At 45.4% G+C, this 20,685-nt stretch overlaps 1 protein-coding gene across 1 annotated transcript in view; it reads left to right on the top strand.

The window, feature by feature from the left end:
• Positions 1 to 8: 8 nt before the first annotated feature.
• MTPN (myotrophin) overlaps positions 9 to 20,685 on the top strand; it is a 33,536-nt gene continuing 12,859 nt past the window's right edge. The window contains exons 1-3 of the mRNA XM_006887149.1: positions 9 to 112; positions 19,181 to 19,294; positions 20,190 to 20,273. Of these exons, the coding sequence (XP_006887211.1) occupies positions 41 to 112; positions 19,181 to 19,294; positions 20,190 to 20,273 (270 nt within the window). The 5' untranslated portion in view covers positions 9 to 40. The remainder of the gene's footprint in view (positions 113 to 19,180; positions 19,295 to 20,189; positions 20,274 to 20,685) is intronic.

Genomic DNA, 20,685 nt, shown 5'->3' with positions numbered 1-20,685 from the left:
CTCCCGGCGATCGCCACCGCCGCCTCTCCCCGCTGCAGTGATGTGCGACAAGGAGTTCATGTGGGCCCTGAAGAACGGAGACCTGGACGAGGTGAAGGACTATGTGGCCAAGGTGAGCGGGGCTGGGGAGTGGGCGAGGGCGGCGGGCGGGCGGGAGCTGGAGCCGGGGAAGCGGCGGGGGCGGCCAGGCCGCCGGGATCCGGGGGCAGCGCGGAGAGGGAGGGCCTCCAGGGGGATCTGGCCAGAGAGAAGGGCCCCGGGGCGTCCCGTGGCCATCACCGCTGGACTCACTGGCAGGCGTGTTCACCTGGACCCTCGGGTGGGGGCGGGGTGGCATCCTTGAGTCTCGTCCCCACCCCCCAAGCCTGATGGTTCGCGGCCACCCCTCGTCTACACCACGATCTCAAGTCCTTCATTAAATGGGGTCGTCCTCGCTCTCGGACTTGCCGGTTGCTGGATGGAGTGACCCACATAACTAGGACCACAGGATCGTTTTCTTTTAACTCCGAGCCTCCAGCGATCGTCCCGGCTTCGTTGGCAACGGAAGAGAGGGCTCAGAATAGCAGTGGTGGCGATTTTGAAACTTGTATCACTTGGTGGGTAGAGCCCTAACTTCGGGCGTGGGCCTTTTCTTCTCCCCGCCACAGCACAGACCTGTTTGCGCCACCGGGGAGGCCGGGCCCCTCTCAGGTGGCACCTGGCAGCGTCTCAGGTCGTGTTCAGCAAGCACGTTGGACTTCCCGTGCACGGCCCCCCCACACCCCCATCGCATCCGAAGTGCTTCCAAGAGTAGGAGCTTGGGATGCGCTCTTCGTGGTTGAGTACTAAGTAGAAAATGATGATGAAAGCCCATCAAATGCCTAAGGTGAAGGCTCAGAACAGAGTCCAGAGCGGAGTCCAGCATTGTGGCAGACTGGCACGTGGAGAGCCACCTGGCCGGCCTCTGGATCCCTGGGCTGGGCCTTTTGGAATTCTTGGAGCACGCACATGATCTTAGCTGGGTGGCCCTCTTCTAAAGAAGAGAACGATTCCAAAACAAAACAACATACTGGTGGTTTTATGACATAGCTGTGGAGGGCCTGTCAGCCCCCCTTTTGTCAGTGTGAAAGGCAGGGCTGGATCTGAATCCTCAGAACTGTACACACAAGCCTTGGGTGCATAGCTGTGCGTTTTGCTTCAGAGATCGGTGTTGGGAAACCTGAGCAGAAGCAGAGCACTCGTGGGATTGTGCAAGGCGCAGCCTAAGGGCCTGGGATGCACGTACATCCGCATGGCTTGCTGCTTAGGACAGACCGCCTCTGTTTCCGCACCTTCCCAGCCAGCAGAGCAGAGCCTGACTTCTTGGAAGATTTCTGGTGAAGTTTCTGGGGAGGAATTGCTTAGAACGCCTCCCTCAGCTGGACACTGCAGTGCTGTGAAGTGGGCGGCTTTGTGTCACCCACTGAGCCCTGGCTGTGCTTAAGATGCAGAGTTGACAAGTACCAACTGAAATCACAGCTGCAGAAATAACACCATTTACATAGTGTCTTCCTGTTAGGTATTTGTCATCCAGACCTCAGCCTAGTGGATGAGGCCTGTTACTGGCTGCATTGTACAGATAGAATTACTGAGCGGCAGAGTCCCAGAGATGGCATGTGGTGACCCCAGAATTACGTTGCTGTCTCCAAAAACTGATGCCAGGCACAGTGTCTGGCTTCACGGTCACATCAGACTTGGGTTTGGTCAGCCCATTTCCACAGTGCACACTTGGGCAGAGAAATGAATCCACATCTCCATCAGAGAGAGAGAGGGAGAGAGAGAGAGAGTGTGTGTGTGTGTGTGTGTATTTGGGCCAGAGGAAGGCTTGAGAACTGGTTTAGCAGAAAAGTTTATCTGTAATGTAGTAGAGTAGTTGGATCATACCATAAGACTTTCTTTGTGATGACTTGGGTCTCTTAACATCTTTTAGTAATGAAAAATAACCAAAAATAAAAGGGATCACTGTGGTTTTGACTGACCACACCCCCTTCTTTGGCCTATTGCCTCCCGGCACCGCCCCCCCTTGGTGGTTCCTCTGGTGTTCATTGGCTCACCTTGTTCACTCAGCACTTCCTGAAATGGGACTTGTGTTCCAAGATTATCTTTGAACATGATCTATCCTCTTCTCTCCCATTTCTTCTAATGACATCTTAACCAGTTGCCCACACTAAGGCGTTTTGGTAGCTGGCTGAGTGTTAGCGCCACCTTTGTCTCTGCTTGTAGCTCCTCCTTCACACCAGGCCTCTTCCCTCCCTGGGCCACCCGTCTCCTTAGCACAGGAGCTTCTGCTGCCCGGCCTCCATTGTGTATGTCCTCTGACAGTAGGATCTGCCCCTTGCTGGTCAGCTGACCAGCCTAGGGATCTCTTCATCATGCCAGTCTGCACAAGTTCTCTCGTCCACCAGACGCCTTCCACTAACCCAAAGAGCCCTCACGGCCTTCACTTTGATTCTGACTTACAGCAACCCAGCGCCTCGTTCCCTGGCCTTTGAGTAAGCGCCAGACTCCCACTGGCTCGTTTTGAAAGATTCCTGTTCTGGCCCTTTGTGTTCTGGGCCCTGCTTACTTCTAACTCCCCTCCCATAGGTGCCCACACAGCTCCAGACCCACAATGCTGTTCTTCCGTGGAGTTCTTCCCATCCTCCTTGACCAGGTCCCTGCTGACCTCAGGTTCTAGTCCAACATGATGGACTCCCCTTAGCGTCAGTGTCCTTTCTCCCAGAAAACCCTCCGCCTTAGTGGAGCTTTCCTGTGTTTCTTCACACTCATCTGCTCTGTTGTTTGCATGTCTGCCTTTCCTTGCATGTTTGCTTGCTCCGCAGCTCTGGGTGTAGATTTCGCTACTCAGTTCATTGCCATTGAGTCAGGCTGACTTGGCTGACCTCCCAACAGGATTTTAGGGGCTGTAAATCACACAGCAGATTGCCCATCTGTCTTTCTCCTTTGGCGCAGCTGATGGATTTGAACTGCCTACCTTTGAGTTGGGAGTGCAACTCCTTACCCACCAAAGCTCCGTGTAGGTAATGTGTACCATCAAGGTGGAACCAACCCATAGCTTATCTTCCAGTGGGTTTTCACAGCCATTTAATAGCATGGAAGGAAATTGTCCATCTCTTCCTACCACAGAGCAGCTGGTAGGTTCCAGCTACATACCTTTTCATTGCCAGCACATCTCTTACCACTAGGCCACCAGAGCTCCCTGCGTTCAGTTTGATCCTAACTTAGCTATGCTTTCAGTCATTTTGGTTGACGGTAAGCGTTGGCTGGCTCATTTACAGGGCCAAGTATTAGAAACACAGAGTGTGTTCTCTTAAGTTTTCATTTGCTTCTTGCTACATAATTTTCAATATCAGTAATAAATTCCGATTTTAAGTTTAGGAAAACTGAATCTTGAGAAATTACTTGAAAAGGTCAGGAAGTAAGTAATATAACTAGACTTTAGATCCAGGCCTGCTGGAGTCCCCTGCTAGTATTTTTCACACTGTGTCTCACAGTGCGGTTTCTTTGCTTACACTACCTTAAAATCAGCACGTGGAGATGAGGAAGAGACTTGAAAGAGGCAGCAGACTCAGATCGGTGACTCCACATGCAGAGACAGAAAATAGATACCATTTGTTTACATTTCTGGTTTTAAAAACTGGACAGAATTTGCATAGAGGCCAACATTTCTGTAAACCTAAATTCTCTTCTGGTGGCTTGGTAGTAAGGAGTTCTGTTGCCAGCCCAAAGGCATATGGTTGAAATCTACCATCTACTCTGTAGGAGACAGATGGCCATCTCCTGAGTGATTTATGTCCCTGGAAACCTGCTGGATGGTCAGCTATGTGTCGGCTCGACTCAAACTCTCTTCAGGGAACTGTCGTAGCCAAGTGGTAAGGAGTTGGGCTGCCAACCCAAAGACAGATGGTTTGAATCCGCCAGCTGCTCCAAGGAAGAAAGATGAGCAAGTGACAGCGTCTGAAGACCCACTGGAGGGTCAGTTATGAGTCACTTCTGACTCAATGACAAATTCTTGGCAGCGATCTTGCCACCATCAAGGGAGGGAGGGCAGAATGTACTTCACTGTGTGCACACCAGAGCATTTCCTGTAGTTAACTCCTGTGAGTGATAAAGAGACTTGAGGCAGAGGGCAGGAACTGTCAGGAATTGTGAAGCTGAGATTTGAACCTGCCTTGGGGACTTGAGAGTCCCCTGGCTGTTCCCCGCTGCTCGTACCATTGACTCCCATTTCTAAGTGATGCTGGCTCGTTCAGGGCACACTGTTACCGCCTTTTGTATGTTGTATTCACAGGAGGATGGAGATGACACCCACCCCCCCCCCCCCCCCAAGGCTCCAGGCAGATACTTGCAGGAGGATGTTGGTGATCTGCTGGCCCAGGTGAACGCCCAGGGCTGGGTTGATAGCAGCCTGTGCCTCCCTCGGGGCTACTCTGTATTCTCTTGTTTACGAGGACTTCTGTTTCACTTGCTGTGAAACCCTAGACGTCAGGCCTCTAACTTCCCTTTCTCTGTGGTTTCCTTTCCCTCTCCATCCCCCATTCTAATTACATCTGCCTCTGACACTCTCATGACTTTGAAAAGCAGCAGTTGTGCACCCTGTGAGGTGACGGGATCTCCTCAACCCGAGAAATTCATCAACTCCAGTCTTGAGAAATTTGGAGACTCGCAGAGTCACTCTTCACTTTCTGAGGAGAGCAGCCTGTTTTGCCAAGGTCCTGATCCTGTCTGTTGCATTTATGTTTAGACTGTTGCCCTTTGCTTTGTTTTGTTGTTTTCCTCTCTTCTCTCAGGAACGGAGAGAGCCAGTCAGAAAACAGAGCCCAGCGTGTCTAAGGCACAGGTACCCTGAGGAAGTAGAGAAAGGACGGACAGATGCTTTTCCTTCTCGAGCTTTTGTCCCTTGTCAGTATAAAATTTTAAGCCCAGACCCACGACTGTTAAGTCAATGTACCTCACAGTGACCTCTCCACAGAACTGCCCCGTTTCTAAGGTTGCCTTCACAGGAACAGAATACCTCCTCTCTCACCTGCACAGCAGCTGCTGGATTCAAACCACTGACCTCTTGGCGGGCAGCCCAAGGCTTAACTCGATTGACAGTCAGGGCCCCCATATAAAATAAAGGAAAGCCTTTCTTGTAGTGAAGTCTTCACTTGGATGACCATAGACTGTAAAGTAGTATTTGCTTTAGGATTTTAACCCTCATCCTTCCATTAATCCAGGTAACTAAAAGGTTAATGAATTAAGGCTGATTTTTTTTTTTTTTTCATTAAAAAAAAATACATGCTTAAAAAATGTAGCTGTGCTCAACAAGATAGTGTTCCATTACCCATTCTTCCTACCCAAGATGTTCCTTCTCTTAAATAGTTAAGATTGTTTTTAAGAAAGAACAGTTTGTTGTTATGTGCCTTTGAGTCACAACCAACTCCTAGCCGTTGAGTCACAACCAACTCCTAGCTGACCCTCCAGTGGGTTTTCAGAGACTGTAAATCACATGAGAACTTGCCCATCTTGGTCCACAACCTAACACCTAAAATAATTTAAATGTATCATCAAATGGAAAACTTATTTTGGAAACAGGCATATCCAAAAAATAGGATCCTGAAAAGCTTTGCAGTTTAAACTGGAGGAAAAGCAAGCAGGGTGTGACCAGAATGAGAGAATGAGCAAGCTCGGCTGAATGAAGTTCTCTAAAAGAACAATCACAGAATCTATACAGTAACTTTAAACTTTAGCCAAGAGGCTGAGAGTTCTCTAAAAGTTCTATTGCCTAATCCTCTTCTGGGGTCAAAACGAAAACAGGAATTATCACTTATAAACGTGCAAACAGGAAATAATTTAGATCCTTAAACTGAACAACGGAACAGAATGAGGATTCTGTGAAACCTTTCAGTTTCCAAAGGTCACGTTTCAGCAGAAACATTCCAGAATCCTTGTTTCTCAGCCCTGGACCTAGCCCTTGGGCCTGGCTGGGTGCCCAGCTGGACAAGTAAGAGGCAGACTGGGCAGGACCAGAGTGCTCACTGGCTTTGGTCAGTCAGTGAATAGACTTTAAAATACCTGACTGTTTTCAATTAGAACATGTTCATAGCTGCTTCTCTGAAGGAGCTCTGGCGGTGTGGTGTGTTCTGCGTCAGGAGGAAGACAGGCGGTCTCCTTCCTTAAAGAGTTGCAGCCTCAGACTCGGTGGCATGTCACGGTGATGGGGACCAGCACAAGGGCAGCAGGTTACTTGCTCTTAAAGCTTCCAAACAGGAGTAAGAACGTGTATCATTAATAAGCAAATCAACTGTGTAAAACAGAGAAGCTTTTGAAATTCAAATAACAGAAGTAATCATTGGGAGGAGAAAATGTTAGGTTGCTTGAGGAATATGCTGTGAGATCTAGGGCCTTTTAAGAACCCTTTTTTCCCTTAGAAAGGTAAATATGTGATACTAATCGAGAGTACTTGGAAAGAGGGCGTTCCATTTGCTCTCAGTATTTTTGTCTCACCTTTTCTCTCACTTTCTTTAGTTCTGTATAATACTAACAAATAAAGAAAATGAGCGCATCATTTGAGTGTGTCATCTCCCTGAACCTTGAGAACTCCTAGGTTAAAAATCCCAGAGACACAAATACAGTTTCTGATAAACATCACAGGACTTTGTTCTGGTTTTCTTCTTTAAATTGGTTATGTTCCCCCCACTGGTAGCTTTTTCTTAATTTACCCGCCACCCCAAGAGTCTTATCCATTACTGGCACTAAAGTGTGTCTTGTAAGAATTTTGCCAGTCAAAGTAGCCCTCAGTGGGGAGCCTGTCCAACCTGACTGATCCCTTATATAATGGAAGGTGTCTACCTCGGACAGTATCTGCCTGGAATGCTTTTTAACTAGTAATAAGAAAAAGCTCTTCATTGAAGGTGTTTTATGAGGACTTCTTATTGCCTCGTATTGTTTTATTTACGAAGCCGCCCATTAAATAAATGCATGTTAATAATGGGAATTATTACCCACTACATTGAAATGAATTCAGTTAACATTGCAAGTTTGGAGGATTTGTTGTGAGCAACAGTCACAACAAATGATTATTGTTAACATCTTGGAAAGTGCATAGAGTAACGTGTTGATTTTATACTTTCTAGACCTTTTATCTATTTTGACTTGTAAAGTTCCAGGTTAAAGTAATAAATCATTGCCCCCACTTTTGTTATTTGCCTTCCCCGCACTATTTTTACATTTGAATCCTTGACTCTTGCAGTTTCTAATTCCGTTTTTCTTTTCTCCTCTGTTGCTTCTGGTTCTGTACTGTTGTATGATTCCCCTCCCCGCCCCAGTGACAGCCTGAGAGGTAAGGGTTAGCCTAGTTGGCAGGAGTGGATTGAGGGGGGAGTCATGGGAAAGGTGAACCCACCATGGCATGCATGTGATCCTTGGAAGACACTGTCTTTTTTTAAAAAAAAAAAAGGAAAGCCACGTCTTGGAATATTGAAATCTAAGTGGAAGAAAGTCATTCCTGGCCGAGGCTCAATTATTGGGGACAGTAACTCAACTATATATAGTTTAGTAAGTTTTTTGTTGTTGTTGTAGTATTTTGTCATTTGGTTGTCTGGGATCAGTTTACCTGCTGTGGTGAGAAACAAATGCTAATTGAGAGCACTGTTTGTGAAGTGGCTTTTGGGGACACTGGTCTCCTGTGACAGGACAGTGTGTACTCCTGTGGGCGTCAGCTGCTATGATGTGTGCTTGTCTTGGACATCAAAGCAAAAGTTTCTTTGTTTCTCTTCACCTGAAGATAGGCCTAAAGAATGCTTTGTCCACATCAGATGACCATTTCTTCTAGAAACTCAGGATTGCTGAGTGTTCATTACTGAAGCAAACCGAATGCTTTTATAATGTAGGCCTCAAAGGAGTAGGAATGTGTCAGATATAAAATGTTGCTATTAAGAAAAGAAAATTCAGAAGTATTAAAATTATGCCACATGAAAAAAATTAAAAATGAAAAAATATGCCACCTGTTTGTAAATATTTTTGTGCATTTGCTGCTAAGTCCAAGTAGAAAAGTAGGGTGGGCAGAGTTTTTAAAACTAAGGAAAGTCTAGGGGGAGGACAGAAAACACGAGCTACGCTAGATCTCCAAGTGGTTCTGCCACCTAGCTGCCCATCACACTTGTGTCATGGCCTCCGGGACTGATCTCCTTCCATAGTCTCTAAAATGTTGCCGCTTCCAGAAGAGCTAACCAAAATCTCTCCTAGGGACAGAGTGGTCAGCACCCTACCCAGGAAAAGAAACAACAGAAAATAATTTTTTTAAATAATTTTAATGAGCGTTTACAGAGATTTTGGATTTCCGTTCATTGCTGCACTTCTCTCCCCGCCCAGCCCTCCCTCCCCCCACAACAGAAAATATTTATCCTCTCTAGGCTGTGACTGTGGTTAAAGGAATAATTTCCCCGGAAGCCGGATCAAACAAGCCAAAGATGCCTTTCATTAGAAAATAATAGAACAATAAAAATTATATCCCAAGGGCCTTCCTTTAATGCTCAGCTCCATGCTGAATAAATGCTTTGTCTACTTTTCTCACTTAAATTGTCACTTTGCAAAAGTGGATTTTTAATTTTTTTTCAAATGAGCAAAATTAGAGTCTAAAAAAAAGTAAAAGATAACCAACCCAGGATGTGTACCTGGATCCCTGATCTCAGAAACCATTTACTTTTCTTTAGACGAGTATTTTTCAAAAGACTAGAGGGCTAGGTATGCATAGGAATCAGATTGAGTACATCTGTGGAAAGAACCGCTGGAGAAGCTCAATATCAGCTGTGAAAACTAGGCCAGGAGCTGATTGTGGGACAGATCACCAACTACTCACATGCAAGTTCAAGCTGAAGCTAAGGAAAATGAAACCAAGTTCATGGGAACCAAAATATGACTTTGCTTCTATCCCATCTGAATTTCAGAACCATCTCAGGAACAGGTTTGAGGCCTTGAACACTAATGAGCGAAGATCAGATGAGTTGTGGGAGGATATCAAGGGTATCATCCAGCAAGAGTGCAAATGGTCATTGCAAAGGCAGAAGAGGAAGAGAAGACCAAAATGGATGTCAGAAGAGACTCAAAATTGCACTGGAGCGCAGAGAAGCCAAAGCAGAAGGAAGAATTCAAGATACTAAAGAGTTGAATAGAAAATTTCAAAAGGCAGCACGGGATGACAAAGCAAAATATTAACAATGAAAGGTGCAGGGAGTTGGAGTCAGATAATCAAAAGGGCTGAACTCTCTCAGCATGTCTTAAGCTCAAGGAACTGAAGAACAAATTCAATTCAAACCTCGAGTTGCTATAATCATGGATGCTTTAGGCAGAATATTAAATGATCCAGGAAGTATTAAAAGAAGATGAAAAGAATATACTGAGTCACTGTATCAAAAGGAATTGGCAGACACAGAAGAATTTCATGAAACAGCATATGAGCAAGAGCCTATGGTGATGAAGGAAGTAGTTCAACCTGCTTTGAAGGAAATAGCAAAAAATAAGGCCCCAAGAATAGATGGTATACCAGTTGACATATTTCGGCTAACAGATGCTGCCCTGGATATGCTCACCAAGTTGTGCCAAGAAATCTGGAGAACAACCACTTAGCCAACTGACTGGAAGAGATCTACATTTGTTCCCATCCCAAAGAAGGGTGACCCAACAGAGTGTGGAAATTATAGAACAATCTTGTTGATTTCACATGCAAGCAAGATTCTACTGAAGATTATCCAAAAGCGACTGGAACAGCACATCAGCAGAAAATTGCCAGAAGGCCAGGCTGGGTTTAGAAGGGGTCATGGTACTAGGGAATACCAGAGGAATGTCTATCTGTGTTTCTTTGACTATGCAAAGGCGTTTGACTGTGTGGATCATAACAAACTGTGTCTGACTCTGAGAAGAATGGGAATCCCAGAACACTTGATCATGCTAATGCGAAACCCATACTTGGACCAAGAGGCAGTCTTCAGCACAGAGCAAGAAAACACTGCATGGTTCAGAATTGGGAAGGGTGTACGCCAGGGATGTGTCCTGTCTCCATACCTTTTCAACCTGTATGCAGAACAGATTATCCGGGAGGCTGGGCTCTATGAGGAGGATTGTGGGGTCAGGATTGGTGGAAGATCTATCAGCAATCTGTGATATGCAGATGACACAACCCTGCTTTCTGAAACTGAGGAGGACCTGAAGCACTTGCTGCAGAGGGTCAAGGACTGCAGCCTCCAATATGGATGGAGGCTTGATGCCCAGAAGACAAAGATTCTCACCACTGGACCAATTGGCAGCATCAGGATGGATGGTGAAGAGACTGAGATTGTTCACAGCTTTAGTCTGCTTGGCTCCACAGTCAACACTCTCGGCACTAGTAGCCAGGAAATTAAAAGATGTATTGCGATGGGAAAGTCTGCTGTTAGGGACCTCTCCAAAGTACTGAAGAGCAAAGGTGTCTCTCTGGAGACTAAGGTGCATCTGATACAGGCCATGGTCTTTGCTATCACTTGTCATGCATCAGAGAGTTGGACAATGATCAAGGAGGATAGAAGGAGAATTGATGCCTTTGAGCTGTGGTGCCGAAGAAGAGTATTGAATGTACCATGGACTGCCAAGAAAACAAACAGATTCATCCTGGAGAGGGTCAAACTGGGTGGCTCCTTGGAGGCAAGGATTCTGAGGCTCCGTCTAACATACTTTGGACATGTTGTAAGGAGGGAGAGGTTCTTGGAGAGGGACATCATGCTTGGTAGGGTGGAGGCACAGCACAGGAGGGGAAGGCCCTCTGTGAGGTGAATTGATTCAGTGACTGCGGTAATTGGGATGGGTGTAACAGAGACATTGCGATTGGCACAGGACAGAGCAGAGTTTAGGGCTGTTGTACATAAGGTCGCTATGAGTCGCAAGTTACTCGATGGCACATAACAACAACAACAACAGAGGGCTAGAAGAGTAAGGAAATTTCCATTTTTGTTTGTATGACCTAGGGCAGACCTCTTGACAAAGAGAATCCTAGAACCTCCGAGGCCATGGTCCAGTGCGTGCTGGGCAGGTGACAGCTGTCAGTGGACCTCATGAACTTTCTTGACATTCTCTGCTCTGTCTCCACCACTCAGGAAAAGCTCAGGTCCTAGCAGGAGCTGGTTAATATTTGGCGAGTGAGTAATTGACTAGCTAACTGGCTAATGCATGAAAACGTCTGTAGAGCCTCAAGGTCTTTCCAAAGAACTACAGCGAGCTGTATTTTCAGGGCCAGGGGATCCTGCTACAACGTTCATGATCCTGCATTCTCTCCCAGAGAGGAAGGGGGACCACATTGAGGTGGAAATCAGTGCAACAATTGAAGTACAAATAACAAAGAAAAGTGTGACCCCAGTCCAGAAGAAGAATACGGGGTACACAGGAGAGCCTGTTCCCCTTCTTCTTGGTAACTATTAAACAGGCACCTGAGATCCCAGTATGTTGGCATCTTTTGTGTTAGGGTTTAATACAAAGGACAAGGAGGTCAAGGTCAAATGAGGGTTCACCACTCCTGAGTTAATCAGACAATAAAAAGGTTTCTTTCTCATTTCAAGCTTCAGATTTAAATAATAAATTATTTTAAGACTTCTTTACTTTTGGCTTAGACCATCCATATTGCACTTTTAGATACTTTGTTTTGTTTCAGTTTAAGTTTTTAAAAGGAAGCAATCACTGCTTAATATTAGGAAAGCCAGCTATTAGTTTGCCAGTTTTATGTTTAACATGAAAGATAACTCAGCATCTACTTTAGTTCCTAGACTTTGACCCCAAATAGTAAGACTTAACTTTTAAAATAGTGGCATTGTACTTGGAGATTTTCTGCGATTAATCCTGTAAATGCTGGAGTTTGCTCATTCCTTATTTCCCACCATTCGTTTTTGGACTGACATAATTTGAATAGCATCTACTCTTAATAAATACAAATACGTATATGTAATAAAAGATATATAAAGAGAGACTTTATGTCTTAAATATTGAGAATTCTTAAGAATGTTCATATCTACAATAACCTCCCCAAACTAAAAAAAAAAAAATAGGTCTTTGAATTCAGGTGTTTTCTTTGGTTTTCAAATCTTTTTCACATTGCCATTGCCTTTCAGGGCACCTGAAGAGTTCCCAGGACAGCCGGTTACTGCCTGTGGATTCTGGCTCTGGCAGCCCACCTCTGGAGTCAGACTGTTCTCTGGTCTGGTCTGGTCTGGTCTGGTCTGTAGGGTCTCCAGGCTGTCCTTTGTGATGCAGACCACCTGTCTTCCAAGGCACACCTATTGAGGGACTTGTATTAGAAATATTTTACTTCAGGCTTGTTTATTTGTTGCAGAATTTTGAAATATCAGTGCAAAGTTTAAGCATCCTGGGACCTTCTTTAAATTAGCCATGAAATTCCAGATTGATTTAACCGTCTAGCAAGAGCTCACTTGCTTTCCACGGTCAGTTTTTATTCTCCCCTTAAGTTTCAATTCCAAACTTCAGGCCCACTGCCTGTGAGTTGCTTCTGACTTACAGCAGCCCTCCATGGAGTTTGCGACCCTGGACCCCTGATGGAGGAGATTGTTCATCTTTTTACTGAGGAGCTGCTGGTGGATTTGAACAATGGAGATGTGAAGCCTTTAGATAGTAGCATAACTCGCTTTGGACCACCCTCTCCCACCACCCCCGCCCCCCAGTGCCCAGCAGGCTCTATGGGAAGAGAAAAGAATGAGTGGCTTCCTCCCAGTCACGCTCATCTCCTCTGTAATCCGACAGTCACTCCAAGTAGAACAGACTGGAAGGCAGTGAGAACCTAACTGCATCTCTGCAGTATTCATTACCTTTATGTATAAAGTTAACTGTTACCTAGCATTGAGTCCTTTCTTGCACTCTCAGTAATTTAGGGCTTTAGAATTAGTTTTATTTAAAGTGTGTGTTACCATTTTGTGTTTTGGCTTTGGGATTTTTATGTATGTTTTTGTGTCAAAAGTTTTGGCATTAATTGCTTTTTAAGGCTTTCTTTAGTTGGTACCATTTTTTTTCCCTATTCATTGCACATATTAGAAGGTACAAATTCTATGAAGTACAGAGTTTGAGAGAGATGTATGCCTAAATGGAGTCTTACTTATGTATGAATCATGCCTGCTGTGCTGAAACTGTGCCTTACGATAGTCTCTGCAAGGTGGTATTTCAGGTCTCTCTTGTTTTAATGGCGTGAAATGCATATAGTAAAGTATACAATTCATTGGCGGTTAGTACATTCAGAGTGCTGGAGAGCCATCATCTCCTCCTGATACCAACCCAAAGAAAACCGCAGGCCCATGTAGCTGGCAGCACGCACCCTCAGTACTGTCAAGCTTTCGGTTTGGTTTGGTAGCAAATAACATAAGTTTGGCTGCTGAGTGTTTACAAATATTTCACCCATCCACACCCTGTTGCAGTCACCAAGAACTCTGTTCTGGGTGTTCCTATTAATGTGCATGTCACTAAGTTAGGAGGGTGTTTAAGTATACTGTGGTGCATCCATAGGACACTATGTTACATTGCTTTAAAAAATGCAATGTGTAAAATGATAACATAGTTTGGTTGTAACTTTGTTAAATGCACCTGTCTTCCTTTGGTACCTCTCTGTGTGTACCTGTTGAGAGAGAGAGAGATTGATTAGACCAGAACATCCCATTGCATTTGGTTATTTTCGTGATACGCTTGAAGAAGTGATGAGAAGAAGTCATGGTTGGCTGAAAATAAAGAACTAAACTAGGCCAGGGGTTGGCAGTTCATGAGCCTGTCTGACCCTGTGTAGAAGAATCTTAGCCCTGGATTAGATGTAAGACTAGCATGTGACAGACTGAAGGAAGTCTCCTGAATACTGTAGAGCCCTGTTCCTTCACTCTTTTCCTATTTAATATTTTTAAAATGACTTTAGGGAGCTTTCATGACCTGTTGGTAAGAAGCTGTGCTGTAATCCCAAAGGCACAGGGTTCGAATCTTCCACCTGCTCTGAAGGAGAAGGGTGGACAGTCTCATCCATTGTGAGTTAGTTTCAACTCGGCATCGCTGACAGCAATCATATTGACTTAGATGAGTATAAAGAAGAGAGATGTGTATAACAGTGGAAGAATTTTTCCAAAGAAAAAAGTGAAATGGGGGGAAGGAGATAGGGAGGAAAATGTGCAACAGTGAATGAATGGAAAGCCAAGTTCTCTATAAACTTTCATTAAAATCTCAATTTAAAAAAAGATGAGTTATAACTAGTGGGGAGTGAGGACTAGCAAATTCCTTTAATTTAATAGTGAGGAACTAGAAAGAACTTTACAGACTAGAAAAATGAAGATGACCATTTTAGGATAAAAAGTAATAGCAGTAAATGTAATGGTACCAGGATATAATGTGTTCTAGAAAGTCAGTGAGTGAAGTTCGAGAAAACCAACAGCTGACTGGACAGGAAAGGTGTATTTTGAGTTGCAGTGTGATGTGGCTGCTACCACAGTAATCTGTCGTGTAAATAGGAATTGCTTGCTTGGCCTGTGTCCCCAAGAGAACCCATAAATCGTGAATGTTCCAGCATCCAGAGCAAAGTCAGCAAAGCCCTGAGTTGCTTTTCCTGAGAGATGGTCAGTTGTGGGTTGGGCATATACAAGTGAGAATTCAGACACAGAATGGGTGGTTGGATTAGGTGATGTTTAGAATCTTCCAGTCCTGGGATTGTGGGCCTTGCAAAGACTCTAGAAATAACCCCTCTTGAAGCAGACACATGCAGATTTTAAATCAAGTAGGTATCTTACACAATATTGTTTCCTAATTTAGCTTTTTATAATATAGTGTCATAATCAGTCAAGAATCCTAACAAATGTACTGATCTCTGACCTCTTATGACCTTTAAAATAATGATTAGCAACATAAGAAACACATGGAAGTTAAATCACAATCCAAGATTAGCTGCTAGTGAAGTAAATTCTTGAGCTAATCTGCGCTTGGCAGAAGTAGAATAATCTTAAAACCTTTCTCGGTTCCTTTTAATGTAGAATTCCACATGGACTCCTTCCCTCCTTCCACTGTAAACCCCGTTGTTCTGAGAGGCACTAGGAGGTGGCCCAGCTGAAGCATTTTGTGATCTCTACAGAGCTCCTGGACAGGGTGTTTAGGCTCCTTCCTGGAAAATAGTACAAGGTATAATTTATTCTCTTTGGAAGATTACATATTTAGAAAAAATGAAATGACTTCAAAACAACTTACATAAAAAATAAGATAATTATACAACTTTGATATTCTTTTCTTTTCTACTGATTTATTTCGAAAGTTTGAATACATTGTTTTTCACACAAGATCCTTCCCATTTTCTTCACACATACACACGCACCTGACCCCCCATCGAATTGGACAACCCTATGATTAACACCTCCCCCATCCTCACCTCTCTGCTTCCACCCTCCTTCCCCTTGGAGCCCCATACTCATTCTACAGTAATGGTTCTATACAGGATTGTGGGCCTGAATTAGTTCACCCAGCATACTGCTTTCTAGTCCTTCCCGGGTTAGGTAGTAATTTACAAAATCATTGCTCCTGTGTGCTGTGTATGAACGTTGTATGAGTGTACCACACTTCTCAGTCCATTCGTTTGTGGTTCGATATCTGGCTTATTTCCATGTTCTTGTGGTTCTTGCAATGGTGAATAAATACAATATAACAAAGCCCCTGTATGATAAATGTAAAGTTTATATCATTATATATTTAGGCCTAGGGGCAAGAAGCTGCCCTGCAGTCCCGAGGCATGTGGTTCGAGGCCACCAGCTACTCCACAGGAACAGCTCCTCTTGTGTCATTAACTGCGTCTGAAAACCACCAGAGGGGCCGCTCCTACTTGAGGGTACACAACAGCAACATGTACCTACATGTATGATACGTACATACCAGTTACATTGGAAGAAAAGAGTTTTTTAAGAGCAGAGTGAAACTTCTTAAGGTATTTTTCCTTAAAAGAAGTAGGTGAAGTGAAGCCACACAGCCTGGGACATGGTGACAAGTATTTCGGATTGAAGTCACATGTACGGCAATCTAATTAATGTGTGTGGTAGGTGAGAGCTGTGGTTTCAAAAACAGACTTCATCAAAGGAAGTGTTAGATCCCCAAATCTTGACTCATTATTGTTCTGTAGACATTATAGTACTGTATGGATAATCACAGTTATCAACTGTTCCAATTATGTAGGGCCATAGGACAACAATATTAAACCAAAATCCATCCCAAAGCCCATTTTCAGTGTCCAGAGAGGAGTCTGAAGCTCAGTGGTTGGAGGCAGGAGGACAGCAGAGGGTGGAGCTTGGAGAGGGCAGTCACTGTGAAGTGGTCCCTCAGGTGAGGGGTCAGCGCTAATCTCCTTTGCACACCGGAGATGGGGTGGAGGCAGCCTGTAGTTCTAGATTAGAGCAGAGGCCAGACGTTATAATAAGAGGTGGGGCAGCTCTGTAGAAAGAGTCCCGAAAAGGCAGGAGAGGACCGGCACTGAATGTGGATGTTTCACTCAAGGAGAGACTACGGGGCATGTGCACTTCGTGTTGAGGTGCTTGCAGCAGAGCAGACACCCCCCAGCTCAGTGTCCACGTCCCGTTTCATGACATCATCACGTGCAGCCACTCACAGCCTTTTCTCCTGAGTTGTGGTTCTCTCATTAACTTGAATCCACTGCTCTTTAAGGCCCCTGTTTAATCTTTCTAGTTATTTCTGTCACTTTGATCCCATATGGGAAGAAAGAAAAACCAAGTTTACTGCTCGCGAGTCACGTCTGACTTAACCCTCCATCACATTTCTGAGACTATAAAATCTTTATAGGACGCAACTACCCATCTTTTTTCCCTGTGGAGCAACTGGTGGATTTGAACTGCTGTCCTTTCAGTTAGCAGTCTGATATTTTGCACACTGCAATACCAGGACTCCTTTTGATCTCATACAGATAGTTCTTAAAGGAGCCTGATGCTCAGGGCAGGTTTTTGTGTGTTTCTGGTTTTTGTGGGGTTTTGGTTGGGTTGGTTGGTTGTTAGCTCTGGTTACATAGTATGTATGGTAACCCAGAGGCCACATGTGCTCCTGGCAGTTCGAGTCCCCCAGCAGCTCCAGGTGAAAAAGGTAGACAGTAATCTTCTGTGAAATTAAGCTGGTTCTGACTTGACAATGAGTGGGATAAGTAAGTTAAGCTGCACTGTTTGGTTTTCAGATGATGTCAGGGCATATTTTTGGTTTAAGGTTGAACGTTCTCAAGGCAGCAGTTCCGGGAGTCCACTCGTCTTTCACAGTCTGAGTCCATGCTTGGCTTTTTAGTGGGTGAGTCTTGAGTCACGTGCCAGTGGAGAGGAGCCAGTAAAACAGAGGTTGAAAACATGAGCCGATGTCTAAAAGGCTTCTCTTCAGTAAGGAGCGACAGGATGGTCAGATCCAAGAATGTGAGGAGACATTCGCAGAGGAGCTTTCTGGAGACAATGGCCTCCATAAAAGATCAGAGGTCATCTGCTGAGGAGAAGAGGGGCAAGTCTGAGGTCTGTAAAAAGCGACGGGTTTAAAATAGAGCGTGGAGAGCAAGGTCAGGGTAACCTGCGAAGATGGCTGTGTGGTGCTGAGGACCCGTCATGACTGCATCATCCCCACTCCCAGAATCTGGCAGCCTCTGTGACTGAAGCCCACTCAGACAACAGGGTCCCCATCTGCTCTCTCGGGCACAGGAGACCTAGAGCCCTGGAGTGAAGCCGATTGCCCCCTTAGGGGGAGATGTCCCTGAAGAGAAAATGAAATGCTTTCCAGTCATTAGGAAGAGCATGTCATTGCTGTTCCCAGGGTATTTGCACTCTGGCTGGATGAAGCCAAAAAAGCTCGTGAGTGTCACAAGCACACCCCCTATCTTAAGGATGATTTCTACCAATCTAAAGGGGTGAGAAGCCACCTTACCCTGGAAGATTTCATAGATGAGCACGTATTTGGTTAAGACTTGGAGACTGTAGCAGCTCTCAGAAAGGAGGGAGGGTGCCGGTTTTGTGTCTGAGGGGGAACACATGAGAGAGCATGTCTGAGCTGGCTGGCTGACGGGACTCCCGGCATCTCTGTGGGCTGTTGCTCCGTGGGCTGTTGCTCCGTGAGCTGCCCACACACAAGGTTAAGTGAGGAGATAAATGCAAGCATTTTGCCATGTCTAATTCTGTTCACTCTTGTACTCATTTTTCTAGAATGTGAGTGATGTGATAATACTTAACAAGGAAAGTGGCAGATAGAGCACTCAGGGTGGTATGGTTTCCAAGGGAGTAGGTTTCACTCTCTCTTCTCATGCTGCCTAAGCCACTAAAAAGTTTAAACTCTCGCATTTTTGACCTTTAACTTGTTAAGCAGAAATTGTTCTCTTCTATCTGGAGACTAGAGATAATGTGTGTATCATTGCACATATCAGCTGTTTGACAAAAGGTTGTAGTGGTGGCCACTGAACCCTCAGCAAAGGAAGGCATGTTCTGGAAGGCTTCAGTTCATTTCTAGGATTTCGCAGCCCCATCCCAAGGTCTTCTGCTGTGTTTCTAGATCTTAGCTCATCTCCTTCTGAGCACCTTTCATGCTAAGGATTTTAGTTTTGTACCGGACAATCTTAACCCTCGTGCCCTCACCCTGCTAATCAGGAGGCACATGTCTGACTGTGTTCACCCTGGTGCCCCCACCTAGCTCAGTGCCTGGCACATCCTTGCCCCCCAGTTCTGGTGCACGCTTCCGGAGACCCATCACCTTGGGATGTTTAGTGGCCAACTTTGTCAAAGCAGTGATGCTCCAGAGATTGAATGTACTTCACAGCAGTCCTGTGTGGCCACATCTTGAAACCCTGATGGCACGCTGGTTAAGCACCCAGCAGCTAACTTCCCAGAGAGACGATGATGGCCTTGGGACCCCCTTGGGACAGTTCTCGGGCCTGTGGGTCGCTGGGTTGGAATCTGCTCTGCAGCACACGTGCTCTCTGTAGTCACGGGGTGAGGAGCACATTGTTCCACCCTGACTTGACTCACCATCATACTACGTGTGAACTCTTGTGCGGATTTCTGTTTCTAGCATGCAGTGAAGGCTGCCCGGCTTTAAGAAAGTGAAAAATGTCAGGCAGTGGACCTGGTCTACAGCCTGTACACCTACCAGCGTAACCACTGCTTGCTTTCTTCCTAAGGGCGAAGATGTCAACCGGACGCTGGACGGTGGGAGGAAGCCGCTTCACTATGCAGCCGACTGTGGGCAGCTTGAGATCCTGGAGTTTCTGCTTCTGAAAGGAGCAGACATTAATGTAGGTTGAGAGCATTGTGTCTAGAACAACAACAAAATTGGTCTTGGTGTTTGGAGTAACAATTTTCTACAGATCTGTGACTTAATTTCCTTTGGAATCCTCATCTTAAATAATAGTCTGAAATTCTGTCACATTTCTTGTTATTTACAAGTACATGGCTCAGGCTTTAAATTTGGCACGATGCCATGTAATTGTGTACTTGAAGAGCTAGTGACTCTGATACACTCTGTCTGCATGTATTGAAGCTGCAGGTTACGGTCCCCAGCTGTTGCTTTGCATGATCTAAGGCAATCTAGGCATAGGAGTGTGCCCCGTCTGCAGGTGCCAGGTCTTCCAGCCCCCCACTCGAGCCTGGGGCTCCACCCTCATCATCCTCGCCTGGGTTGTTGGATGCCAGGCAGCAGGGGTGAGGTCAGCTGTCCTCTCCCCACTTGAGCCATTTGTAGCTTCCACGCATCAGCCCTTTGAGAACATGTTCACATAACCATGACGGCAAGGGAAACAGACCTTGATTTGGGGCACACTCTCTCACCCGACCTCATGGTGACAATGATTTTTCTCATTCCCTGGACTGTGTTCTCCTCAGTCCCCTTCCTGGACCTCACTGGCATTTTTACAGTAGGGACTCCAGGTGCAGAGAGGTGAGACACTTCATCACTGCATACACAAAGCCAGGCCCCAAGCTGCAGCCCACACCTACCTGCCACCACCCCCTCCACCTCACCACTGTTCCAAGGAACTGCTGGTGGACTGGCCTGCGGTCACTCTCTCTGATTACAAACTTGTAGCTGTGAGTGATTATTTCTAGAAAGGTGAATAGGTGAACCTGATTTTGGAATCTTGAGAATGAGTGTTATATAGATGAGGGTGTTTTACTTTCTCTTTTGTTTCCTAGGCTCCAGATAAGCATCATATCACTCCACTTCTGTCTGCTGTCTATGAGGGCCACGTTTCCTGTGTGAAACTGCTTCTGTCAAAGGTGAGGTCAAGTGCCCATTTTTACTGGCTTTTCATTACCACATAACTGCTTAAGCTAAGCATATAGTTATTCATTGACTTAGGTCTTTTGTGGCAGCAGGGCAGGAAGCTAGAAGAGAGGTGGTATACAGGTCTGCAACAGTATTCTCAACATCTCCAGTCCATGAAGAGGGTGGGTAAGGAGCTCGGCCTAAAATGGGAATCTTCGCTGAGAACATCTTGCTATGAAATTAAGTTAGCTGAGCTCAGTGGCCCTGGTGGTCTGGACCGTGTCGTCATGGACAAGGAATGCTGCTTTGTAACTTGTCCGCATCGTGATCTGTCTTGCATGAGGGTATTAGAGACGTCCAAGACCCCCGGGTTCTTGATAGAAATGAGCGAGTAGTGAACATGGAGCCCGCCAGTGTGTCTGT

The sequence above is a fragment of the Elephantulus edwardii genome, unplaced genomic scaffold (assembly GCF_000299155.1).
Source record: "Elephantulus edwardii isolate Elephantulus edwardi_28Jun2011 unplaced genomic scaffold, EleEdw1.0 scaffold00055, whole genome shotgun sequence".
Lineage (NCBI taxonomy): Eukaryota > Metazoa > Chordata > Mammalia > Macroscelidea > Macroscelididae > Elephantulus > Elephantulus edwardii.
The sequence above is the reverse complement of the archived record's forward strand: the minus strand, read 5'-3'. Positions and strand labels throughout refer to the sequence as shown.